The 23,713-nt window shown below is 36.8% G+C and overlaps 1 protein-coding gene across 1 annotated transcript in view; it reads right to left on the bottom strand.

Annotated features, from left to right (window-relative positions):
- The window catches only part of LOC108249308 (A-agglutinin anchorage subunit-like), a 34,367-nt gene extending 11,635 nt beyond the window's left edge, over nt 1-22,732 (bottom strand). The window contains exons 1-13 of the mRNA XM_025002083.2: nt 22,679-22,732; nt 17,225-17,285; nt 16,953-17,018; nt 14,465-14,512; nt 14,258-14,359; nt 14,019-14,133; nt 12,775-12,789; nt 12,593-12,640; nt 10,428-10,649; nt 10,074-10,163; nt 8,506-8,523; nt 8,143-8,154; nt 7,937-8,049 (exon numbers count right to left, since the gene is read on the bottom strand). Coding sequence (XP_024857851.1) covers nt 7,937-8,049; nt 8,143-8,154; nt 8,506-8,523; nt 10,074-10,163; nt 10,428-10,649; nt 12,593-12,640; nt 12,775-12,789; nt 14,019-14,133; nt 14,258-14,359; nt 14,465-14,512; nt 16,953-17,018; nt 17,225-17,263 — 888 coding nt within the window. The 5' untranslated portion in view covers nt 17,264-17,285; nt 22,679-22,732. The remainder of the gene's footprint in view (nt 1-7,936; nt 8,050-8,142; nt 8,155-8,505; nt 8,524-10,073; nt 10,164-10,427; nt 10,650-12,592; nt 12,641-12,774; nt 12,790-14,018; nt 14,134-14,257; nt 14,360-14,464; nt 14,513-16,952; nt 17,019-17,224; nt 17,286-22,678) is intronic.
- Nucleotides 22,733-23,713: the final 981 nt, after the last annotated feature.

Consider the following 23,713-nt stretch of genomic DNA (forward strand, 5'->3'; position numbering starts at 1 on the left):
ATATATATATATATATATATATATATATATATATATATGTATATATGGAGCATTTGATAAATAAAGACATCAGATAACTAGTAGCTGCTTGGGGTTCACACAACAGAAAGGTGCCTGAAGATTTCTTGAATTGCCATAAAAAACAAACAAACAAACAAAAAAAACAAGCTGGCAGGTGTATATTCTTCTGTGCAAGTAAAACATCAGCTAATATTGTGCAAAATGAAGTCTGTTTTTTTTAAGTAAACTAATATATGTGATGTGTCGATTAATCCTCAACACAATGTTAGTTTTTCTCTGTTCTCCAAATCAAAAAGAAAAAAGATTAGGGGTGAACGAAAGCATTTTAGAGCTAAATCATTATTTCTGTGAGAAATAATGATTACAGGTGTTCTTGGATAGCATCCTGTCATTGAAGAATGTAGTTTGGCTGTGGTTTTGTTAAAGACACTGTTGCACAACACCTGTATCTAACAAAAATGAGTTATACCAGTAGTAAAAGTTCAGCCATTCTGTTATTAATATTTTATTTTATTTGGCAGTAAATAATGGCAAAATCCACCACAAGGCTTAGCAAATACAGTTTTTTACAATCAATAGTAAATTCTGAGTATACATTTTAGGAAGAAACATGATATGTGACAGTTTGCAGTGCTTAAGTAAGCCTGGCTCTGGATATTTGACATCTCAAAATAGCCACCAGTGAATTTTCCAACTTGCTACAGTTTCTTCTCAAACAGTTTGAACTTGTTCCTCTTTCTTCTTACACAACTTCAGTTGGGTTAAGATTGCAAGGTTGAATCCATTATTACAACACCTGACACATACTTTCCATTTCTTTCTTCAATAACTTCACCACCTGGAGCTAAAGCTAGACTGACTACAAGGCGTGACATGCCTGACAAGTTTAAAAACGCACAGCTAACTTTCTATTTTTTTTCTTGTCTATTCAAGAAAAACGCACCTACCTAATTATCACTAGCATTTCCCTGCACACAGCGTGGGAATTACACACCAAGGAACCAAGCTCTCCTTAAAACAGGCAACAAACACAGTAAGAGTTTAAATCAACAAGCCTAAACATTGGCTGCTCCTTCCATAAGGCTCCAGTAAAACTTACAGAAGATGGTTTGAGGCCTGTGTCAACGAGTTAAGCCAGTGGTTCTCAAACCTTTCATAATGAGTACCAGCTTAGAAAATACTAAGCTCTTTAAGTACCACCATTATGACAATCTACCAATCTACCTGAATGTCTAACTTTAACCTAAAAACCTAACCAGGTTCTTTATCCTAAGCTTAACCCTTCAACAAACCCAACAAACAACAAGTCCTGATCAGCCTCAGCTGGGCCAACCTTGAGTCAGGCTATCTAGTGGTAAAGGCTCAAACACCCAATGAACCAGAGATCCACTACTAAGGATGAGTTTGAGAATTCTAACAACAAACCTAAAGACATTTCGATTGCTAAATAACTGCAACAATTTTTAAATGGAGCTTTACATTTTAAATCCTAGGCTAAACAAAGGAGACGTGATTTTGACACGTGTCGGCTGTGCCTCGCCTTTGACTCTCTACTCCAAACTGATTTTGTCATTGGACTGATTCAATCGCTATTTATTACGTTTATGTCACAATTTAATTCATGTCAGTTAATTATCTTGTGATGTAAGTTGTTGTTACCAAAGTTTCTTTTAAAAAGCACTGTACCACAGTTTGAGAACCATGGAGTAAAGGTGTTAGCACCTTTACCAGTACCAAAGCATGATGCTGCCACCACCATGCTTGACAGCTTATATAATGTCTTTATGTTTTAAAGTCTCACCTTGACTTCTTCAAACATACTTCTTGTCTGTGTGGCTAAAAAAAACTAAATCTTTGCCTTGTCTGACCATAGAACGTTTCTCCATAAAGCTTTTGGTTTGTCCATGTGGGCTTTGGTCAGATTTGAAGGTGTTGTTTTTGGAGCTGGGGGCTTCTTTCTTGGTCAGCACCTTCTCAGTTCACAGGGATGTAAAACAAGCTTCAATGTGGACATAGACGCTTGTGATCCAGCAGTATCCAGTTCATGGCAGGATTGAGCTTTGGTGAATCTAGCGTTGTTTCTAAATATCCAGCTAACTTATTTTCATCTTATGACTGATACGTGTTGGTTAAACCAACAAGTGTTGGGAAACAAATCCTATTTATGCTGGCAAGGAGAAACAACCAGCTGCAGCCAATCATGATCACTGACAAGAAGATAATAGGCCTTGGCCTTGTCAAGTTAAAAGACATTCAAGAACCTTCAGCAACATATTTTAAAATATTTAGGTAAAGATGTATATTTTTAGCCTATATGTATGGTTTTCACCCTGTGTGGATGAGAAAAACCCACAATAAATTCAAACTTGTGCACCCAGTCCTTCATCTTGAAAATCATAGAAGCTGTATGTTGTGTGATATTTTTTTTTGCCAAGTAGGCCATGATATTTAGGTCCCTAACAGATTTAAAGGAATGCTGTAATTTTATTCAAACAGGGTTTCTGAGCAGAAACATAAAGAGTTTCATTCCCTGCCAGTTAAAGGGGATTGTTTGAACCCAAAATAGGATCTTCAAAAATCATCGTGCCTCATTGGTCATGCATTACCTGATCCCCTGTATTTGACCCAATCAGAAGCAGTGTAGAGCAAGTAATCACTTCCTGTTTATAACTAATGTCCCGTGGGTAATGTAGTTTATGTGACTCAGCTTACAGTTGGTGACACCGAGTATCCGCAGGTTTGTGAGAAGTGGTGGCACGCTGTAAAAAGTGATGGTAGGCTAAGGACAAAGATTTAGAAGTGCGAGTATTACTTCCTGGAAAGTGCTAGCCCACTTAGAGCACTGGTATACAATAAAATGATGTTACATTGTACAATGACAAGAAAGACATTGAACTGAATTGTATTGTGAAGCAGGACTTGGGGACTTTTATCTGATACTTTCCACAGGTGTTTCTTTTCCAAACTATATGGAAATGTTTCAGTGGGGCTAGTATTTATCTACTGTGAATCAACATTTTTTTAGCTAACACGTCCCAATTGCTATGTGAACAGCCTCAGGAAATGAATTTGTCAGGCAGCCACACACACACTTGACCTTTGTCTGTTACTTGCGAAAAATGGCAGGCTTAGTGTTCATTGTGACAAGGTCAACGTGGACAAAAAAATCACTTCGACCTTATGAACCTACATGACAAACACTTTGCTTTTAAATAAGACTAATAACCTTTGCTGTTTATGCCTCCCAACTTTGGAACTTCCTGCATTACATTTACCTCAGACACTGGAACTCAAATCTGAAAATCTAACTAAAGTGTGGTCCAGCTGCAACTCAGCTTCTTTCACAGAACTCGTTGAAGCTGGGCCTGAGACGCCTTCTATCCATATTAGTGTGATTTATGGAAGAACTTAGGCAGCAGAAGCTAAAACAGTTGACGTGGGAGGGAAAGCCAGCATCGTGGGTGAAGAGTGATGTAGTGATGACAGACGGTCTGTGAGACCAGCCAGTCATGGGATATAGAACAGAAGATGTCCAACAAATTCTATGTGTGGTGCTCTATATCCACACTACATATAGTTCTGCAATGCTGGATTAATTTATGTAAGCTAACATTGTTGCAAGACAAGGAAATCTCAACTGATGATTGGGCTTGTTTTTGTGGCCATATCACAGAACCACTGTGTGACTGGGGCTACTATATAGATATGCTAAGCACCTTCTTTTGAATCTTTTATAAAAGCTCACTTTTATTCTAAAATCCATTTACGTCAAAAGTTAGAAGTCATCTGAGAATTACAACCGACCTAACTGAAATGTGTTTCAGAAAATGACAGAAAATGTCAGTGCATGGGCAGAGCTTATTTTAGTACAACTATTGTGGTTTGAATGATTGTTTAGGATGCTGAGATTTTAAAGTGAAATGAATGATCCTTTATTTAATAAACAGTAGTATTAGCCAATGTAAATAATATATATGGCCATGTAAAGAACAAATCATACTAATGAATTAATAGTTAATAAATAAATTTTCAAAAATATGTTAAGGGAAAAAGTTTATTCTTTAATATAAACACTTTTTTTCTTATTGAATAAGCAGATGAGTTTACAAATGCTTTTGTTGTTTTTTGTCCTGTTTTTCGTCTTTAAGTAAAGATGTCCTCAGGGTTCAGTGAGAGTCCCTATAGTTATGCACTTAAGATGTTAAATTAAGTTCTCAATTTATTTTGTTTATATTTTAAAGGTTCATACACTCTCCACACAAATTGATTTAATTTCAGACTGAATTAACAGCACTTTATAAGAGAATGTGATTATTGGTAATAAGGCATTTCAAGCTCTAAGTATGACTATTTCTTTTCTTGATCACCCCTTTACTAAAAACAAAGGCACAAAATAAAACATACCACAGGAGAGTCATGGCAGAGAGGAGCCGTGATGGGGGTCCCTTATTTTCATTTCTGACAGTGGAAACCCTAAGTGTATGTATTTAGTCAGCTACAGACTTTATTAGGGCATCCATCTATATTATGAAACATTACAGTTTGTGTATTTAGGAGATATGTTTGTTTTGTTTCTTATGTCCAAGGCACCTTCGAAATCAGCAGCAACATTTGAGCTTCAGTGCAGAAAGAGACCTAACTACACTTAAGTGCCAAAACTCAAAGGTGGGGCAGGTGCAAAAAAGCAAAGAGAGAGCAGCAAAGTCGTGTTAAGTGTATTAGGAGGAGAAGAATTCCCTTTTGAGAGAAGTCTTCAAGACATTCTTGATAGTAGTGAAGGATGTTCCTGCTTTGTTAACATTTGGTAGCTTTTGGAACCGTTATGGGGTGGTTATAAAGACCTGTGTTTGCTTTCGCATCACCAGGGGAACATTGCAATGACGGTCAGTTCGTCCACATCACTTGACATTAACCAACAACAGTGGAAGACTCTGTAGTTGGAGCTGCGCGTTGTGTGTCTTTGGATTGCTTTTTAAACCTTGAAGTTCGTAAGAGCGCTGCGACAAGAGGCAAATTCTCATAGGACAAAACAGTTGTGCTGCATATGTTGGAAGAAGAGCAAATCACAGCAGACAACATGGCAATTAGAAAGCTTCTTTAGCAGTGCAAATACACCTTTAGTTGTGCAGATGCTGGAAGAGTGTTCAACTTGCTTGGCCAATCAACATACATTTATGTATGGACTTTTCTTAGCTTAACAAAAACTCAAAGAGTTTTTAAATAAACTTAAGCACCTATTCTGAGGCAGGAGCTAAAAAAGGGCAGATAAATACAATTATAAGAATTACAAACTGCTGCAGAACTACTAGCTCAAATGGTTACAGAAAGCCACCAGGCTGCCAGTTAGACAGTGAAAGCCAATACAAGGTAGAGTAAAGTGTTAAAAATCTTAAAAATCTGCTTTTTAGGTACTATGTTTTAAATAGCTACTCTACATGTTATGCCCATTGTTTAAAATTTCTTGTTTTGTTTTTACCCTTATCTATTTCTCATCTCCCTGTCAGAAGCATAAATATTAAGATAAAATAAAAATGTACTTGATTTGATTTGATTTGAAAAAAAAAAAAAGTTGTCAAAAAATGCACCACAGATGACTGGCTGAAAAAACATTTTTTTCTTATGTTGACAAAGTTGTATGTAAAAAGAACAGCTTTGTACCAGCATGCTTTAAGAGTACTACCATCATTCCTCCCCCTCAAAGTAAGCATTCCAGGAACAAATGACAACAAACAGGCGCTCCGACATCTGTATACATGAAAGTGTTTGAAGTCCCGATCCAGCCTGCTGAAAACAATCATCACCCCCTTACTAAATCCCCACTGGATGCATGCTGCATACAGAACAAAGAGATTCGGTAAAAATGACAATGCTGTGAACTTGGCCCTACATTTTGTTTAGAAGCATTAAACAATCCAATAACCTATGGCAAAATGCCAGAGCGCAGTCTGACTTCCGTTCTGCCTTTAACAGTGTGATCAGAATTCCTGCAGATAAAACGGACCCAGCTTTGTGCATCAGATTCCATCGGTCAGTGGGTCACTGACTTCCTGACAAACAGAAGTCAGTAGGTGTGGCTCAGAAAGCAACAATCTGTGAATATTTCTCTCAAAATACAGTATGTCAGCCTCGCCTCTGTAACTTTGGCTCTAAAGCTCTCTCCGCCTCTGATCCCTACCACATACCTCACCACTGTCTTGCTTCCATGGTACATATCCTGCACTACCCTCACTCTCTCCTCCACCAGACCTGACTTACTCATACAGAACCGCAGCTCTTCTTTTGGCATCCTATCATGTGCTTTTTCTACATCCACAAAATACAGTTCAGCTCCTTCTGACTTTCTCTATACTTCTCCATTAACACTTTTAAACAAAACTCAAACCTGAAGTCCTCTGGAGTTACATATACTTTACTTTTATGTACAGTTAATGTATAATCTGCACTTGTATGTCACATGTCAAACACATGAGCACACACCCACCTAAAAGTGCAACATGCCCCCCCAAAAAGTTTGAGACTAACATTGAGACTTCTTTAAAATTGAAGACTGGGCTAAAAACAAATTTTTAGGTTTGCAAAGATTATGAGTGACTTTAATCTTACTGTGCATCAGTTTCTCTGTATTTTCCACAACCCTTCTTGTCTGTTAAGTTTAGTTTAGCCGCTGAAACTCCTAATTGACTCTGGTTTTTGACTTAGAACAGAGACAGAGGCAGTTAAACAATAACCACCCCCTGAAGTTTCAGCTTCACTTCCTGCAGTCGAGTAAATCATCTCAAATATTCACATTACAGGACTGGAAAGACGAGTAACTTTTATGAGCAGAAGATTCTGAGTGATTCCACCATTTAATGCAGGCTTTAATGTGAAAATTAAAATATGAACTCTTGTTTAGGTGTGGGGCAACGCATTTTATTAAGGACTAAAACAAACCTTTATTTGTACTCTAGAAAAAAGGTAGAATAAGAATTTTAAAAAGTTAATGTAAAAGAAAATACCATTTGTTTTCCATGTCATGTATGGGTAAATAGAAAGATTTTATATGAAGTTTTTTTGTTGTTTTGAGATTGAAGTTGTAAGTTTGACATAAAAGACCAAATGTTGACTGTAAATTCAAAATTCTCTTTTAAGGATAAAATCAAAAAAGACAAGAATGAAGTTTCAAGATTAAATGAGGAATCAAATCCCAAACCAACTGGTGTAAAGACTCACGATGGTCATATGCCTTGTGTAAACAGAAACTTTACTTTAGAATAGATTGTATTAAGAATTAAATTATGTCTCATTTAACAAATAAATACAATGCGCACAATAAATATTACTACTTTAAAGAGATGGTTCAAAAACTTATGTCTAGAGATGTGTACAATCTGTAAATCTCAAATTTCCTAACCATTTAGGCTGCAATACGAGTTTTACCGGAGAACATTCATAATAAACTGTCTGAATAAGCTTCAGACGTTTGAGGGTATTTTGACTTATTAGTTTGGACCTCTTACTGTGAAGAATTGAAGACTGGTTTACTAAAATGTTTCATGTAGTTTTTTTGTGGTTTTTCCAACTAAAAGTGCAGCCATAACCCTTGGCTCCAAGCAAAATAAAAACCAGGACAAAGACAATGCTGATGCACTCTTATTTGAGCTTTTGTTTATTCTTGAAAAACTTGGCCTTTTTATCTCAACCTATCACCTTTAAACTCAATATCATGACTTGAATCTCGGCAGTACAAGTTTTATATTTAAAACTGAAAAACAAAGAAAAAAAGGGAAATATTTCTGTTTTGAGTTTTGTACTTGTGGCGTAAAAGCTTAATTGTTAATTCAAATGAAATAAACAAATGAGGAAAAAAAAAGTTTAGTAAAGACGTGTTGGACAGGTTTTCTAAAATCTGAAAACACATCAACAATCGACTCACCAGTTGTCTTTGTTTCTGTCTTCTCGAGTACAAGATGTAGAGGGAAAATGAGACCAGCAGGAGGATGTTCAGGCTTCCAGAGAACACTAATAAATAAAATAATTTGTCTGATTCTGAAAAAGATCATAAAAATGTTTTATTAGTGTCCAATGTTACTTTTGTATCAGTCTGAATCTGCACATTTAAATGTAGCAGAAAGGACTTACCTGCCTGTATAGCTATGGAAACAAAATAATACAATTTTGAGTGAAATTGAAGCCACTATATGAATGAATAATATTGTTTGATTTATTTATTTATTTTCAATGTGCAGCATGTCCTCATCATGCGTTAAAAAGACTTCTTCATGCATAAGTAATGAACCTGATTTTATGTTCTCTGGTCATAAAAAAAACAAAAAAGCAATTTATTCTAGTGCTGGGAAAACAATATCACTAACAGTTGTATATACTATATATATAATTGATAATACTGAATGTTTATTAAAATAAATCATTCTTAAAAACTTTTTCTACTAGTCTAGGATTTGTTTTGTGACCTTTTAGAAATCTATTAAAGGTAAAACTTACCTTTTTGCTTATCAGCGCCTAAAGTAGACAAAAAAAAAAAGAAAAGACAGAAGAAGGTTGGCGCTTAAATATTTTGTTAATGTGTCTTATTCACATCCACTAAATAGAGTGATAATATTTTCTTTCACAACACACAGTTTCAATCACAAGACATGAGGCATTTAGCAGAGGGAAAATAATTGCAATCATCATGTTTCAGTTCACAGGTACTCTTGCACACAAAAAAAAACGATTACACATGACAAGAATTGTACAAAGTAAAGGTCATGCAACAATGAATGATTAATTTAAAGCATTATTCTTTTCACTGGAAAACCATAGATTCATATTTATTGTCTCTAAAAAAAACTCTAAACTCTACAGAATTTAGAGTTTATGCATGAGGATACGGTACCAGGCTGTTGTCGCTGTGTATGGTTCTTCCACATGCTACTGAGGCCGCTGTTTATTAAATGAATGAATTGTTAAATTGCCAATTGGTCTTGTTTCTTCAGACTTCAATTGTCCAATTTAATAAATGACACCAAACAAAAGTACAAACAAACAAAAAAAACAAAAGAATAAGCTGTTTACCATTGGCAGAGAAGATTTGTCAACTTTTTTAATGGGTGCAGACCACAAAGTCAACTCTGCTGCTCCAACCACAAATTAAGGGGAAATAAACAGGCTTTCCATCGGTATAAGATTTATTGCCAAGAAGCATCGTTACAGCAAAGAAATAATCAACCAAGGAGATATTTATTTTCTTTTAGTGCAAAGTTAAGAGGTTAGTTTGTTTGTTAGATTAATTTCAGTTCTTTAAAAATTCTTACCATTAAATCTGTTATAAAGCCTGCAAATAATGCTCGTTATCTTACCGCTTGTAAAGTCAACTGAATTAGGGGCAAACTCTGTTGTCACTTTGGTTGTTTTAGTTAGCTGAAGTGGTGGTGTTGTAGCTGGTTGCGTTTGTGTTGTTGTTGGCGATATTGTTACACTCAGAGAATGTACAATTTTCGAGGGGGAAACATAATTTTCAGTTTTGTGGCCGTAACACAACTGAGAAAACTGAAAACAAGAAGACACCCTGTCATGTGCTTTCTCTAAACCCACAACAGCACAGAGCAATTCCTTTTGACCTTCTCTACACTTCATCAGCATTCAGAATCAAAGTCTGCTCTTGCTCAGCATGAAACTGAGCATCAGGAACATATATGTCGGCTTAATCTTCCTAACCACATGAGAAGATTATTTGTCTCATTTGTCATTGCAAGACAAAAGCACATGTTCAGTTATTCAAGATTTATGCTTTATAGTAGCATTTTAGCACTGAGTATTGTTTTTAAATAAAAGAAATAGAAAATCCCATAAGTAGTCCTGTAATTATTAAAACATGTGTTTTACTAATGCATATCCACACATTGTCTTATTCTCACACCTTAATAATTTCCTTTCCCAGCCACTATAAAAAAATAATAATAAAATATACCTTTTTTTCTCAGCAGTGTCACCTGATCAGTCAGTGAATTTAGCCTTTCCTAAAAAAAATATTTGTCATACCAATGACATGGTTAAATATTTTTTCTTACCATTGGATATGGATGTTGTTTTTGGTTGCACTGTTGTTGACAGTGAAAATGCATTTGGTCCGTTTGTTGTTGGTGGCTTGGCTGTTTGATCTAAAATTACAGACAACTCAGTCAGCAATAAAAGTTTACTTTATGGGTTTTTCAGGTGTGAAAGGACAAACATGTTCATGTAATAGGCAATGTCTAGTAGTGTTTGTGTAAGTGACATTAGAGGGGAAAATTAAAGAGAAAAAGCTCAAAAATGGTTTCTATATGAACGCAGCACAAAAAGTAAAAAAAATAGTATTCAGTCAACTATTGTTTTGCTTTAACAATTCTTTCTATAAAGCATGCAAATATTGCTTGTTATCTTACCGACAACTGATCTAGTAAGTCTTGTCACTTTGGTTGTTTTAGGTGGTGGGTGTAGTGTTGTTGTAGTTGGTCGTATTGTTGTTGTAGTTGGTTGTGTTGTTGTTGTAGTTGGTTGTGTTGTTGTTGTAGTTGGTTGTGTTGTTGTAGTTGATTTCGCTGTTGTTCTTGTTGTTGTCATTGACAATGTGGTAGATACACATGTTCTTGGTGGCGTTTCTTCATCTAAAATTCCAGAAAATGTAGTCAGTAATGCAAATTGCAAAGTCTTTAAAAATGGACTTTGGTGTAATAAAATCAGTCATGGCATTAGCAAAGCCTATTTCCCAGCGATATTCTACAGCTGCTTCTGGGGGATCCCAAAGCATTCCCAGGCCAGAGAGGACACAATCTCTCCAGCAAATTCTGGGTCTGCCTTGAGGTCTCTTCCCAGTGGGACATGCCTGGAAAACCTTTAAAGGGAGGAGTCCAGGAGGCATCCTAATCAGATGCCTCAACCACCTCAGCTGACTCCTTTTGATGTGAAGAAGCAGCGGCTCTACTCCAGCAACACTTCTTTAGTTTTTCTTTTTTTTAGAATTTCTTCACAGAAGTTTTTCCACCATTTACCTTCGATAATTTAAGGTATTATTGTAAAAAAATGACTTAAAATAAAATAAGAAATCCAATTCAGAAAGCCATGTACCTGTCTGTATGTTTAATTTTACCCAGTTAGATTTAAAAATCTTCCAGTTTCAGGTGGAGGTGGGTGCAGAGGTGTCCCTTTCTCTGATTTAATTATCAGACAATATTGTTTTCACGAGACACAACCTTGAGAGAAAAAAGACGACAACCTCGTGCACAAAATAATAATAAATTGAATATTAAGCAACACATAGCCTTTTCACTGAAAATGTAACACAAACTGTTACATTCGTGTTGTTATTGATTCAGGAAATTAATGTCCATCCCACTAAAATTTATGCTCATGAGCCCCTACTGGATCTCGTTCTTTTGGTCATGACCCAAATCTCACGACTGTAGGTCAGGGTTAGAATATAGATGGACCAGTAAATCAAAAGTTTTGCCTTTTGTCTCAACTCTTTCTTCACCACAACCAACTGAATGCAACGACCTCATTACTGCAGACGAGGCCCCGATTTGTCAATCCATCTCTCGCTCCATCCCACCGTCACTCATGAATAAGACTCCTAGATACTTTAACTCCACCTGAGGCAAAGACTCATTCCAGTCTCTCATTCCAGAGACTTTCGATCTGTGCAGGGTGTACCCCACGTCTCGCACAATGACTGCTTTGAGAAAGGCAGAAAGAGAGAGGCTCTCAGCACAAGCACAACAGAGGCCAGGGTCTACCTGGCGTACATGAAACACCATAACCAAGCAGCTGGAATAGTGTACAGGAACATCTGTATCGAGTATGGACTGGAGGTCCCACTGTCAAAGTGGGAGAATCCACCTAAGGTGGTGGATAATGGCAGAGCTAAGATACTGTGGGACTTCCAGATCCAGACTGAGAAACAGGTGATAGCTATGTAATTGACAACCTACAAAAGAAGGCAGTGGTGACAGATGCAGCAGTCCCAAGTGGCTGTAACATCAGGAAGAAGGAGAATGAGAAGTTCAAAAAACACCAAGGGCGGAAAGAGGAAATAGAGAAGTTGTGGAAAGTCAAGGCCTCAGGGGTGCCAATAGTCTTCCAAACTGGAAGAGCAACTCCAACAGATCCCAGAAACAACTAACAACTAAGGTTATTAATGCAAAAAGGAGCAGAAGAGAAAAAGCAGAAAGAAAAAGTTGTAGAACTAAATGATAGGATAATATCAATTTCAAAACAAAACAGGAAATGAACAAGAGGTTGACTAAATTGACAGGAAACGGTCAATTCAAAATAAAACCAAAACCATGATATAATCATTACTAAATCACAGTTGATGTTGAGATGAAATGCATTGGTCAGAGTCAGAAAGGTTTCTGACTTAACACAATTTTAAAATACTTGAGTTCCAAATTTGCTAAAGCCACAAGGCCACTCAAAACATGTATCCATGGTTCTCTGAGTGAAGAATCAGTTTCTTAAATTTTACCAACCAAATGCAGTTACACTTTACAGTTCCTAGTAATGACAAAAAAAACAGTAACAAAAACTACATTAAAATGTTTACACTTACTACTAGTTGAAGATGATGGCAGAATAGAATAAAGTCTATAGGCAGTTTCTAAAGAAAAACACGACAGGAGGCCAGTTAGTGAATTATAAAACAAATTGAAAACTGAAACAGAGGAAGTGGCTTCATACTATGAAACACTTCATACGTTAGCTTCTGCTTATACCACCAATACATGTACTCACCATAGCCGTGACATTCTGTAAAAGAAAAAAGGCAAAAATCAGAACGACAAATGTGAACTTTTCAGCATTTCACTTGTGATTATAGTGTACTTGTGAAGATTTTATCTTTAGTAATAGTGGGATATTTAAAAGAGGCAACATTGTTTGTGTGTGTAGTGATGAACACCCAAGCTCGATCGTTACAGCAGCTTTTATATGAGGGATACCGTCTTAGGACAGGCTTTCTGACAGCAAAAAGCACTAAGGTCTGCAGACCAACAACTTCTAACCATATCTAAATCCAGGCTAACAACTCAAGGTCATGGAGAATTTTCTGTGGTGGCCCCTACTTTATGGAAAAGCCTGCCTACAAATCAGATCCATTCAGACTCTTGAATATTTTAAATCTGCTCTTAAAACTTGTTTTCATTGGCTTTTTATCCTGGTTGAGCAGAAGAACATGGATTTTACTGTGCTGGTTTTATTTGTCTTATCTAATTTAATTGTTTTATTGTTTTAACTGTTTTTGCTGCCACTAATTATAATATTATATTTTATCTTATGGTTCTGTGAATCACTTTGTACTGCTGAGAATGTTGCAATGTGCAACAGAAATAAAGTTTGACTTGACTTTAAAAATCGGAGAAGTGTGCCGTGCATCTGTATTCAACACCTGAGTCAATACTTTGTAGAACCACCTACCACTGAAGTTGCAGCTGCAAGTCTTTTGGGGTTTCTCTTTACCACATTGTGCACATCTACACTGAAAATGCTGCCCATTCTTCTTTGCAAAACTTCTCAAGCTTCAGGTACAGGTAAGTTCTTAGTAATCATTAGGTACGTATCCGATTTACAAAATGATGAAAAGGTGGGTGCAATGTAAGTGAAGGTGACTTTTTGGATCCAAAGCATATGGTTAATTGATGACCAAAGCTGCAAACGTTAGAAAAGTTGACAGTAAAATTGTTGAGCTTATAAATTTGTTGTGTTTGTCTGCATTTTTTGCCAGCTTTCCTTCTTTCTATAGTTCTCTGATGGTAGATATCCAGAGTCAGAAATCTTGGGTTGACTTACTGAGTGAACATCCTGCTTTGCAGTATAGGCCATCGAAGTAGCATTAATCTGTGAGTGGAGTTTAAGATTTTATCAATCAAGCTAACACAAGGAGAGCCCTGCTATGTTGAACCTGCTTTGACACATCTCAGCTAGTCTTTGTTAATAAAATGTTTTATTTTTATGTTTTTTTTAAACTCATTGTTTCATACCTGGCATACTTTCTTTGATTTCTTTGATTTCTTTGGCCAACAAGCATAACATGTGAAACACAGAGATGCTTTCGTTCCCTTCAGGTTTGTCTTTACATTTCTTTTCCATAGCACTCTATGAACAAAGAACAGTGTTAGCATTTCATGTGTACAATCATAAGATCAAAACAAACAACAACCACAAACAAGTATGATGTCAACTTTAAGATTATGGCAAGAAAAACATTATATTCCCTCACCTCACTGTCTTTTAAGTAGTCTTCTACAATCCAAAAAAAAGTATCTTTCGTACAGTTCTTGTATTCTGTTTTCAATTTACATAAAGAACAGTTTAGGGTGTCCTGCAGAAAGAAGAGCACATTTGCATAATCTATAAAAGGAGAGTCAGTAAAACATATACAGTATTAATACACTGTATGTGGTTTAGACTTGTTTTATTGCTTTACCTGGGAGTTGTTCAGGCGTACAAGGGTAACATTTTTTGAGAGTTCAGCCTGCAAAGAGAAGCAGTCAAAAAGAAGACAATCACTTTTAATCCTACTTTTTTAAATTATTACACGAAGACGATCATGATCATAACTGCTAGTCTTAAGTCCTTTCATTTTGCAGAAAATTACCACTCAGTTCTATTACTAATGGTTATATTTTATGAAAAAATTATGCACATATGAATGGCTCATTTTTATATTTTTGTGTCATTTTTGTGTAACTATAAATGGTTCCAAGGAAAAGCCATGTTTTCCGAAGGACTTTTAAGCCAAACTAAGAATGTTCTTTCTCTGTATTTCGACATGATGTTAATGTCGACGTTGTCGCCACCTAGTGGCAGGACATGGGTATTTTAGTGTTTTTGTTAGAATGTTTGAACAGAACAAAATATAAAAACAAAGAAAGTAAATCTGTTTCAGAAAAATATTTAGAGCAACATAGACAGGGCTGTAATATAATAACCTTAAATTCTTGTCACCCCAAAATGCAAATTAGTTTAAACTCACATTTATGGGTGTGTAAAGTTTGTTTGGTGAAAGTTGATGCATTTCCTTGAGGATATTACATTTAGTTTGGGTAGGGTGTTTCCCAACTACTTTCCTGACATTATCTAGACTTAAGAGATTTAAAAGTACTCCCCTAAACAACCACCACCCCACCATCCCCAAAGAAAAAAAGAATTTTACAAAACAGACTGTGTGTCATTAAGAGAATGAATGATGATGAAAAATACTATTAGTATTACCGTTTTCTGTTATTTTAACCACAATAATTATTAAAACAACAACAATAATAACAATACAATCAGGTAAATAATGAACAAATCATTTTATGTTAGAGCAGTATGCTGCAGGAAAGCTTACTAAAGTGTCCTGTTCCACTTTTTGTATGGATTGTCTTCCATACAAATACATTAAAAGCTGTGCATACAATTTTAGCGATAATAATTTTTTTAATACTATAACATCCCATATATTCACAAGCAAATTCATAAACACATTTAAATAATCTTGTGACCTCAGACTACAAATATATTTCACCAAAACATTTAGACTCCATGAACAACTTACAGTTAGAGCAGTGTTTTCCTCAGTGTATTATAAGCCTAGCGGCTCGCCTTGCCTTCCTTACCCTGCCACCAAGCTAAGCTCCGCTTGTTTATTGCAAAATACGTCTTTTTTTTTCCCACCCGCATCAACTTGACGCGTTGAACACCCACAAGGGTGCGCATGCCAACAGTGATGCAATCGCCCTGTCCCCGCCCCTGCACGAAGGCCCCGAGCGTGGTCGTGCACCTCCCAGTTTTTGTAACTTGGTGCGGACCGCGCACGCCACTGGTTCACCTGTTTCAGCATTTATATGATCCGTCTATGAGAGATCACAAAAATAATCAAACGGCTCAAAACTCACGGAAGGAGATTACTGCTGCAGCCAATAAAAAGGAGCGTTTATAGACCACAGAGGGAAGAAATGTTGGTTCTATGATGGGCGAATCACAACTAAATCAAATAAATCAACGAAAGCCAAACTGAATGCTTTAAGTTTAAACATCCTCTCTGTATCACAATGAGAAAATCTGCTCTTTTTTTTTTTTACTGTATTTCCACTGGTTATGTAGCGTACTGCCCCCTGTCTTTTCAGAGAATACTGCACCGACATAAGCTTCAAGTATAAACGCCTCCACTGCACGCACCTGCGGAACTCTAATGAGCCCTGAGGTCCTGAGGCAGAGCCACCTTCAGCTACTGCTGGAGTTAGCAGGTCGCTGGAGCCGCAGCAATAAACACTGAATGAGCGGGTTTAACCAAAAATGGTTAGTTGAGCCGAAATTCAGCAGGTGGCTTTACAAGACCGAATATGATAAGCGTATTTTGTACTTTTTGAAAATATTACCCATGTTTACCGGTAAAATGTTGCTATTAAATTCAGCATTAGATATGCTTTGTTTTGTTGATACATGTAATGATCCAACATGCAGCCTGTGATACATAAATTTCTCAGAGTTCTCTGTTGTTATTCATTGGCCTTGACGTGAGACGTGTGTTTGTGCTTTGTTTGCACTTTTTCATTTATGTTAATTTAATTTATCTGTGAATGTGACTTTAATTAGGATTCAGATTAGGTGCAAACAATTAGTATTTCTTTTTGTATTTTTGTTTAAAAAAATATTTCAGAGGTGCCTTTTTGTAAAACTGTACTTGTGTAAATACTTGGCACAAATATCTTACAATATCACATAATAAATAGCCATATTTTCAACTTTCCTGTCAACTTTAATCATTTTTTTTACTAAATCACGGGCGGCCGGCAAATGGCCACCTACCACCAGGCTTAACATCTTTTCTGGGGAAAACGCTGTAGAGTAAGTGGAAATCTTTAACCTGGACACAAAATACTTGTTCTATGGCCATTTGACTGAAATATTTAAAGTTGATAAATACTTACCCTTGTGAGATTCTTAATGTCATCCACCAAGCCCTCTTTAGAAAAGTGTATTGTGTTCAAGAAGACCTTGAAAAACAAATTATATAATAATAATAATAATAATAATTAATAAAAAAATTCAAAGAGTAAAACATTTTAAAATCGTTAATTGTGATTGATAAAGTATGAAGAATAAACTTTATATATTTCATTTAAATGCATCTTTGATGATTTTTTCAGACCATAATTCGTCTTTAAGTTTCCATCTCAGGTTTGCTATCAGAGACACTTACAAGGAGAAAGAGATGGGTCGGGTGTCCACACAATGACATGGTGCTACGATCCAGGTTTATTCTATGACGAGAGACAGAAACCACAGAAAAGACATGTTATACAGAAAAAAGAGGTTGCCAAGGCAGCTACTAAAATTCCAAAATTTACTTTCTTTTATGAAGCCGATGAGGAATGTGGGACTAATCTAAAGTGACAAAATGCCAACGTTTTGCTGTATATCGTATTTTCTGCACTATAGGGCACTCTGGATTGTAAGACGTACTGTCAATGAAAGGTCCAATTTCAAACTTTTGTCATATATAAATTGCACTGTAGTATAAGGCGCATTAAGCAAAACAAAACAGCAAACAAACAAGCAAAAAACGCACAGAATAAAGGATAAAATAAATAAATTTATAGAAGTAAAAATAAGAAACAGAAAAGGTCTATTAAAAAATAAATAAAAGCACAATAAGGTCAGTCACCTCACACTCGATCGAAAATCAAAAGTGTGTTTTAAAAATGAGACTTAAAAACAGCAAATGAAGGAGCCTAACATGCAGTGGCAAACCATTCCAGGTTTTGGACGTGCAACAGAAAAAACTCCGTCACCTCCCATCCTTAGCACCACTAAATGCATCTGATCGGCTGACCTCAGAGAGCAAAGCGGTAACTATGGCTGCAGCAGTTCAGAGAAATATAAGGGGAAGGAACTGTTAAGAGACCTAAAAATATACAAAGGAATTATGAGTTTGGAAGTAAACTGGAATCCAGTGAAGGGAAGTGAAAGCTGGAGAAATGTGTTTTCCTTTGCCTGTACTTATTAAAATCAAGAAGCAGCATTTTGTACCAGTTGCAAACAAACAACAGAACCCTGACTAAATCCCCCTCCCCCCAAAAGAAAGTGCATTGCAAAAATAAAGCCTTGATGTTATAAAAGCACATATTACTGTCTCAGGATTTCTTTAGGAAAGGGTGGGCTTCATTTTAGATGACTTTAGCCTCAACGGAAAAAGCAGGACTTGATGTTTTTATGTCTGTTTATTTTTAGGAAAGAACAATAATTATAATAAATAATTTGTTCCGAGTGCAATAACTATTCTTAACCAAACCAAATGATAACATTCACCTATGGTATGCAAAGTGTTTTATTCTATTGTAATTGTTGATATTTTGATTGTATGAATGTGATTTTTTTATGGTTGGAGAGCCGAAGGAAAATTTCCACCCTGATGGACAATAAAGTTTTATCTTATCTTATCTTAACTTATAAAACCAGATCTAATGTGTGCCCATGTTCCTGAGTGGGACCAATGACAGACTGAATTAAACTAAAAGAGTCGACCATATCTAAAAAGTCTTCCACAAACGGCTTCTCAACACAGCACACACAAATATTAAAAAACTTGGTCAAATCTTGTGTAAGTTCAATCAAGAGATCAGAAAAGTCACTTGGAAATCCTTTTCATACTTCAGATTCAATTTACTACCATGCACAGCAACGCAGGGGAATGACCCAGTTCAAAAAGGTTCAGTTCAAAACTGGGGTATGATACCAGAATGGACAGCTGTTTACAGTCAAAATTCGATTTGTAGACAGTTGCTAATCCTTCACCACGACCTGAGTACCCTGAGGAATCAAAATCCAAACCATCTCAGTCTGGCCTCTAACTTTATTTCTCAGTCAATCAACCTGTGCTGTACCTCTGATGACCTCATTCCTAATCCTGTCCATCCTTGTCTCTCCCTCAACATCTTCAGCTCTGCCATTTCAAGTTCTGTCTCCTGTCATTTTGTCTGTCCCACTGGCTCCAAACCGTACAACATGGCTGCTCTCACCGCTGTCTTGTAAATCTTTCCTTTGACCTTTGCTGACACCCTTTTGTCCCAAATCACTCCTGAAACTTTTCTCCATCCACTCCATCCTGCCTGGACTCTCTTCTTCACCTCTTCACCACACTCCCCGTTTTCCCGGACAGTCGACCCTAAGTACTTGAAGTCTTGCACCTTTGTGACCTCTGCTCCTTGAGTTATAGCCATTTATGTTTTCTGAGCTCATCTTGGTGTGACGTCCATCTTTATTTGAATTCACCCCAAACGTTATTCAGTTGTAGAGCTACATCTCTTAATTACTTTCTAAAACTTTCATGAAAATTCATCAACTGGTTCATAAGACATTTGGCTATCAAACAAACAGTTGATTCCACCATTTTTCTGTTTCATAAAGTCAATTGACCGTGATGGACATCTTAAACTCGATAGTTAATGGCATAGTTTTAAAGACAGGTGTTGCTCAATCAGTTAATGCTTAGAGTATGTACTGAGGATGAGTCTCAGCTACTACCACAAGTCTGAGCTTAATATTTGTAAAATTGACTGAGTTATAACCATTTTTGTGTTTGCTAAGGTCACTTAGCTGTGCCAACATTACTGGGATTGACTCCAAAAGTTAATTCAGTTGTTCATGTTCATCCATTGATTCCTTTCAATAAAATCTGTCCACTGGTACAATTGAACACACAGGCATGGGCAAAAACATTATTCATCCACCTTTGCCTTTGGCAGTGGGCAGTAATAACATTTCTGGTTTATATGGGTTGCCAGATTGACAAAACTCATTAATGCCAAATTATTTTTGGAATTTAAACATATGCAGCACTAATGAAACAGGTTTTTAGTCAGATCTGATGAATTCTTTATCTTTGCATTTGTAAATGCATTTCCTGTACCCCTAATTCAGATGGCCTTGGTGATAAGCGGCCTACGCAGGGAGGAGAGAACATGTTAAAAATTCATAAAGTCACATTTCATTCCCAGTTTTTGGCTATATTTTAAACGGGCCTAAAAGTTTAGACAAGTACATGTAATCATCCCATTTGTTTTGCCAAACCAAAATGATCAACTAGCAGCCATTTCAATGTACAAGTTGACCACTTGTGGTTCCAGAGACATGTGGGGTCAGCTAAAAAACTGTTGATTTTTGTGTGTTTGCATTGACCAGGGTTGTACAATTCAAAAGAACGAGGCAATTCATTAAACCAGTGTCTCACAGGTCCCATCCACACAGAGTACTGTCTATTCCTTGTAAACACCCTTTCTCCAAATGTTTTCCTCCACCCGAAAGAACAGAAAAGAATTCAAACGCTGCAGACATTATACCAATCCTATATGTCAGGGAATACCAATACCACTAATATGCATCAGAAACAGTAAAGAAGACATGGACACAATTTTCTTGTCAAGTGTTCTCATTTATGCCAAAGGTTGCATGTTGTGTTTTAAAGAACAGGTGTGAATTGGAGAAGCAGCGGCTTTCTAAACCCATCTCATCAGTGCTCATCCTTACTGACGTTTAAGAACCATGTCTGTAAAACTGCATAGACGTAGTGAGAATTTGAAAACAAAAAGACTAAAATAATTTTTTTAAAAAGCTGTGTCAGAACACCTTTTGGTAAATCAGAACAGAGCACAAACTTCCACAACAATTCTTTTTTAGTCCACACTGTATTCAGTCCACATATTCTACTTAAGCAATTATCTTTAGGAATATTAGTTGATCTATGTAATCGGACTGCTGGAACTACACCAGCAGTCATTAACATCCTGTCAGTGTTTATACAGACACTGCACTCACTGCAGTTCTCCTAATATCTATGAGTTGCTACAGAAAAATAACAGCTACACAGCAGGGATGACATCAGAAAAATCAGCACAAGAAGTAAATTCTTTTTACACATATTTAAGTCCAGTTACAATTGATCTGCTTTACTTTGAAGCATTTTTTTAACGTTTATGTGACATTTACTGTGATGGTACTTTCTTGGGCTTTGTGCTGTTGCGTTGAACCTGTAAATGAACCTGTTTAGACACTACTCCCTTCTATTTTCCTTTTGTTACAATGCGCATTAAGCACATTGTGCCACAAAAATTCGGACAACACAAAAGCACCTCGCATGGCATATTGTGATGACAGTTGTTTAACAGCATTCATATCGTCTACAGGCAAACTTTAATAAACCACGATGCACAGCGACAGTTCTCACCTGTTCTCTAAAATAACGTGGGGTAATGTAGATGTAGTTAAAAATATGAAGTTACTGGGATTTTAATGTTTCTAAATAAAAACATGGAACATCTAATATTCAAATAGATTTTTAATCGCAAAGATGTAGAAATTGTTGCATATAGATTTAATTCCCAAACTGCATGCAACTGCATTAGTGCTTGATCAAGTTCAGGTACAAGATAAGTATAAGTAAGGAACAATTTTTTATTTATATAGCACCTTTCATATACTGAACAAAAATGTCAACGCAACACTTTTGTTTTTGCTCCGATTTTTCATGAGCAGAACTCAAACATCTACGATATTTTCTTTCCACACAACAGGCCTTTTTCTCTCAAATATTGTTCCCAAATGTGTGTAAATCTGTTAGTGGAAATAATCCATCCACCTCACAGGTGTAGCATATCAAAATAGACAGCTTGATTATTGTACATGTGTGGCTTTAGGAAAAAGTCAAATCCAACAAAAGATAATTGGCTGTAAAGCAGTGTGAGCTGAAGAGGTTTAGATACGAGTCACACATTCAGCTTAATCTGCTGCACTCTGCAATAATGTGCACTCTTGAGATTTCAGTTCCCTTCCTGTCCTCCTTATCGTCTCCATCTGTAATTGTCTCCAGGCTGTTTTGTATTTGCAGAGCTGAATATTGTTTGTGTATTTATGTGGGGAGGAATCATTATTGTCTGGAGTCATTAGGTAGAGCTGAGATGTATTTGTTTTGCAGATTTCATGCACAAAAACAACACAATTAGTTCTATTAGAATTTTTTTTTGTGTGTGACCCATTAGTTTTTTAACAATCCAAGAGCTCCTACCTCAAACATCAGATCGAAATGCCTGTCAGACCCTGTTGGCCCGTTACTGTTAATTTATTCATGAAAAGTGGCTTTCAAAGCAGACATTACATCTATTATTGATTCTAAAGGAATATTAAAAAACATCATATTTTCTTTTAAGCTTTTCTTTAACCAGACTGAGATCACAGATATAATTTTCAGGGGAGGCCCAGGCTTGAAGGCAGCCTAACATGTATGTTTATTTCCCAATTCCACAGGATTTTAAGCTGTAAGCCAAAACATAGCATCCCACTAGACCAGGGGTCGGCAACCCAAAATGTTGAAAGAGCCATATTGGACCAAAAAAACAAAAAACAAATATGTCTGGAGCCGCAAAAAAATAAAAGCCTTATATAAGTATTATAATGAAGGCAACACATGCTGTATGTATCTATATTAGCTATATTAGCCTATCTGATAGGCTAATATAGCTGCTTCAGAGTAGGGCCAGCCGGGCCAGCCCTGCTTCATGGGCGGCGCAACCTTAGCTCCTGTTCACTCATTGGTCGTGGGTGTGACCAGATGCAAGCATAAAGAGTGAAGGTAGGAATATAAACAACAGAGTTAGCTTACCCTGTAACATTTATGCCGTCTGTCCCCCAGCTGAAGGCGCTGTAAAGCCTGAAATCTCCGGCGGATAACAGCTGTCCTACTCCGCGCAACAATCGCGGCATCCAGAGCATTTCTTCCACTGCGCCTCTCTTCCTGAAGTCTCAGGAGAATCCCCATAAGTTTGAAAAAACAGCAACAACACAGGGCCAACTTTGTCCATAGCGCTTTCGTTGTTTACACAACTTGCGCCAAGTTTCGGTAGAGCACCCCCCCGCGCTGTGGCCCTGTCCCCCGCAACACGATGAGGCGTTCCTCTGCTACCGACCAAACTGGCCGGTGTGAACGGGATGCATTCTTTATCGAGCCGAGCCGAGTAGAGCAGAGTAGAGCGGGACTTCTGAATTAGGGTCCGTGTAAAACCAAATGAAAACTAAACTTTAAATGTCATCTGTCTGCCCTGCGCGTGAATAATCCTTACCCTGCAGTTTTCAGACAGCTGCCTAAAGTTCAATCCCGTCTCCACGCACACACACACACACACACACTAGGTTACAAACTGATCGGTTTCAGGCTGATCGTGGCTTAAACCCCTCCGTAAAAACACGAGAAACAGCACATTTCTGCAACTCACCGTGCTGCGCGCTGTTCACTGGCTCCCCTCCGGTCCCAAACTGCGAGCTCTCTCTGCAGATTGACTTTTGCTCATTTTTTTTTTTCATTTTCAGTCCCTTCTGTCCCCTCCTTCTCCTCCTCCTCACCGCACATCTTGATCCCATTTGGAGTTTCCTAATACAATACAATAATAACTTTTATTGACTTTTTATTAACTTTTATTTTTGTATTGTATTTTACTGTAGAATTTACTGTAGAATTTACTGTAAATTCTACAGTCACTTTAACAGAATAGTGTCTTGCTAAAGACAAAAAAAATCATATTAATGTCACGATGATAGAGATAAAACTGCAGTGACCTGAAGTGGCATGCAATACAATAAAAGTTATTATTGTAATGTAATAAAAAAACATTTTCAATTACTTTATTTCATTGTTAATTTA

Source organism: Kryptolebias marmoratus, linkage group LG12, assembly GCF_001649575.2.
Source record: "Kryptolebias marmoratus isolate JLee-2015 linkage group LG12, ASM164957v2, whole genome shotgun sequence".
Taxonomy (NCBI): domain Eukaryota; kingdom Metazoa; phylum Chordata; class Actinopteri; order Cyprinodontiformes; family Rivulidae; genus Kryptolebias; species Kryptolebias marmoratus.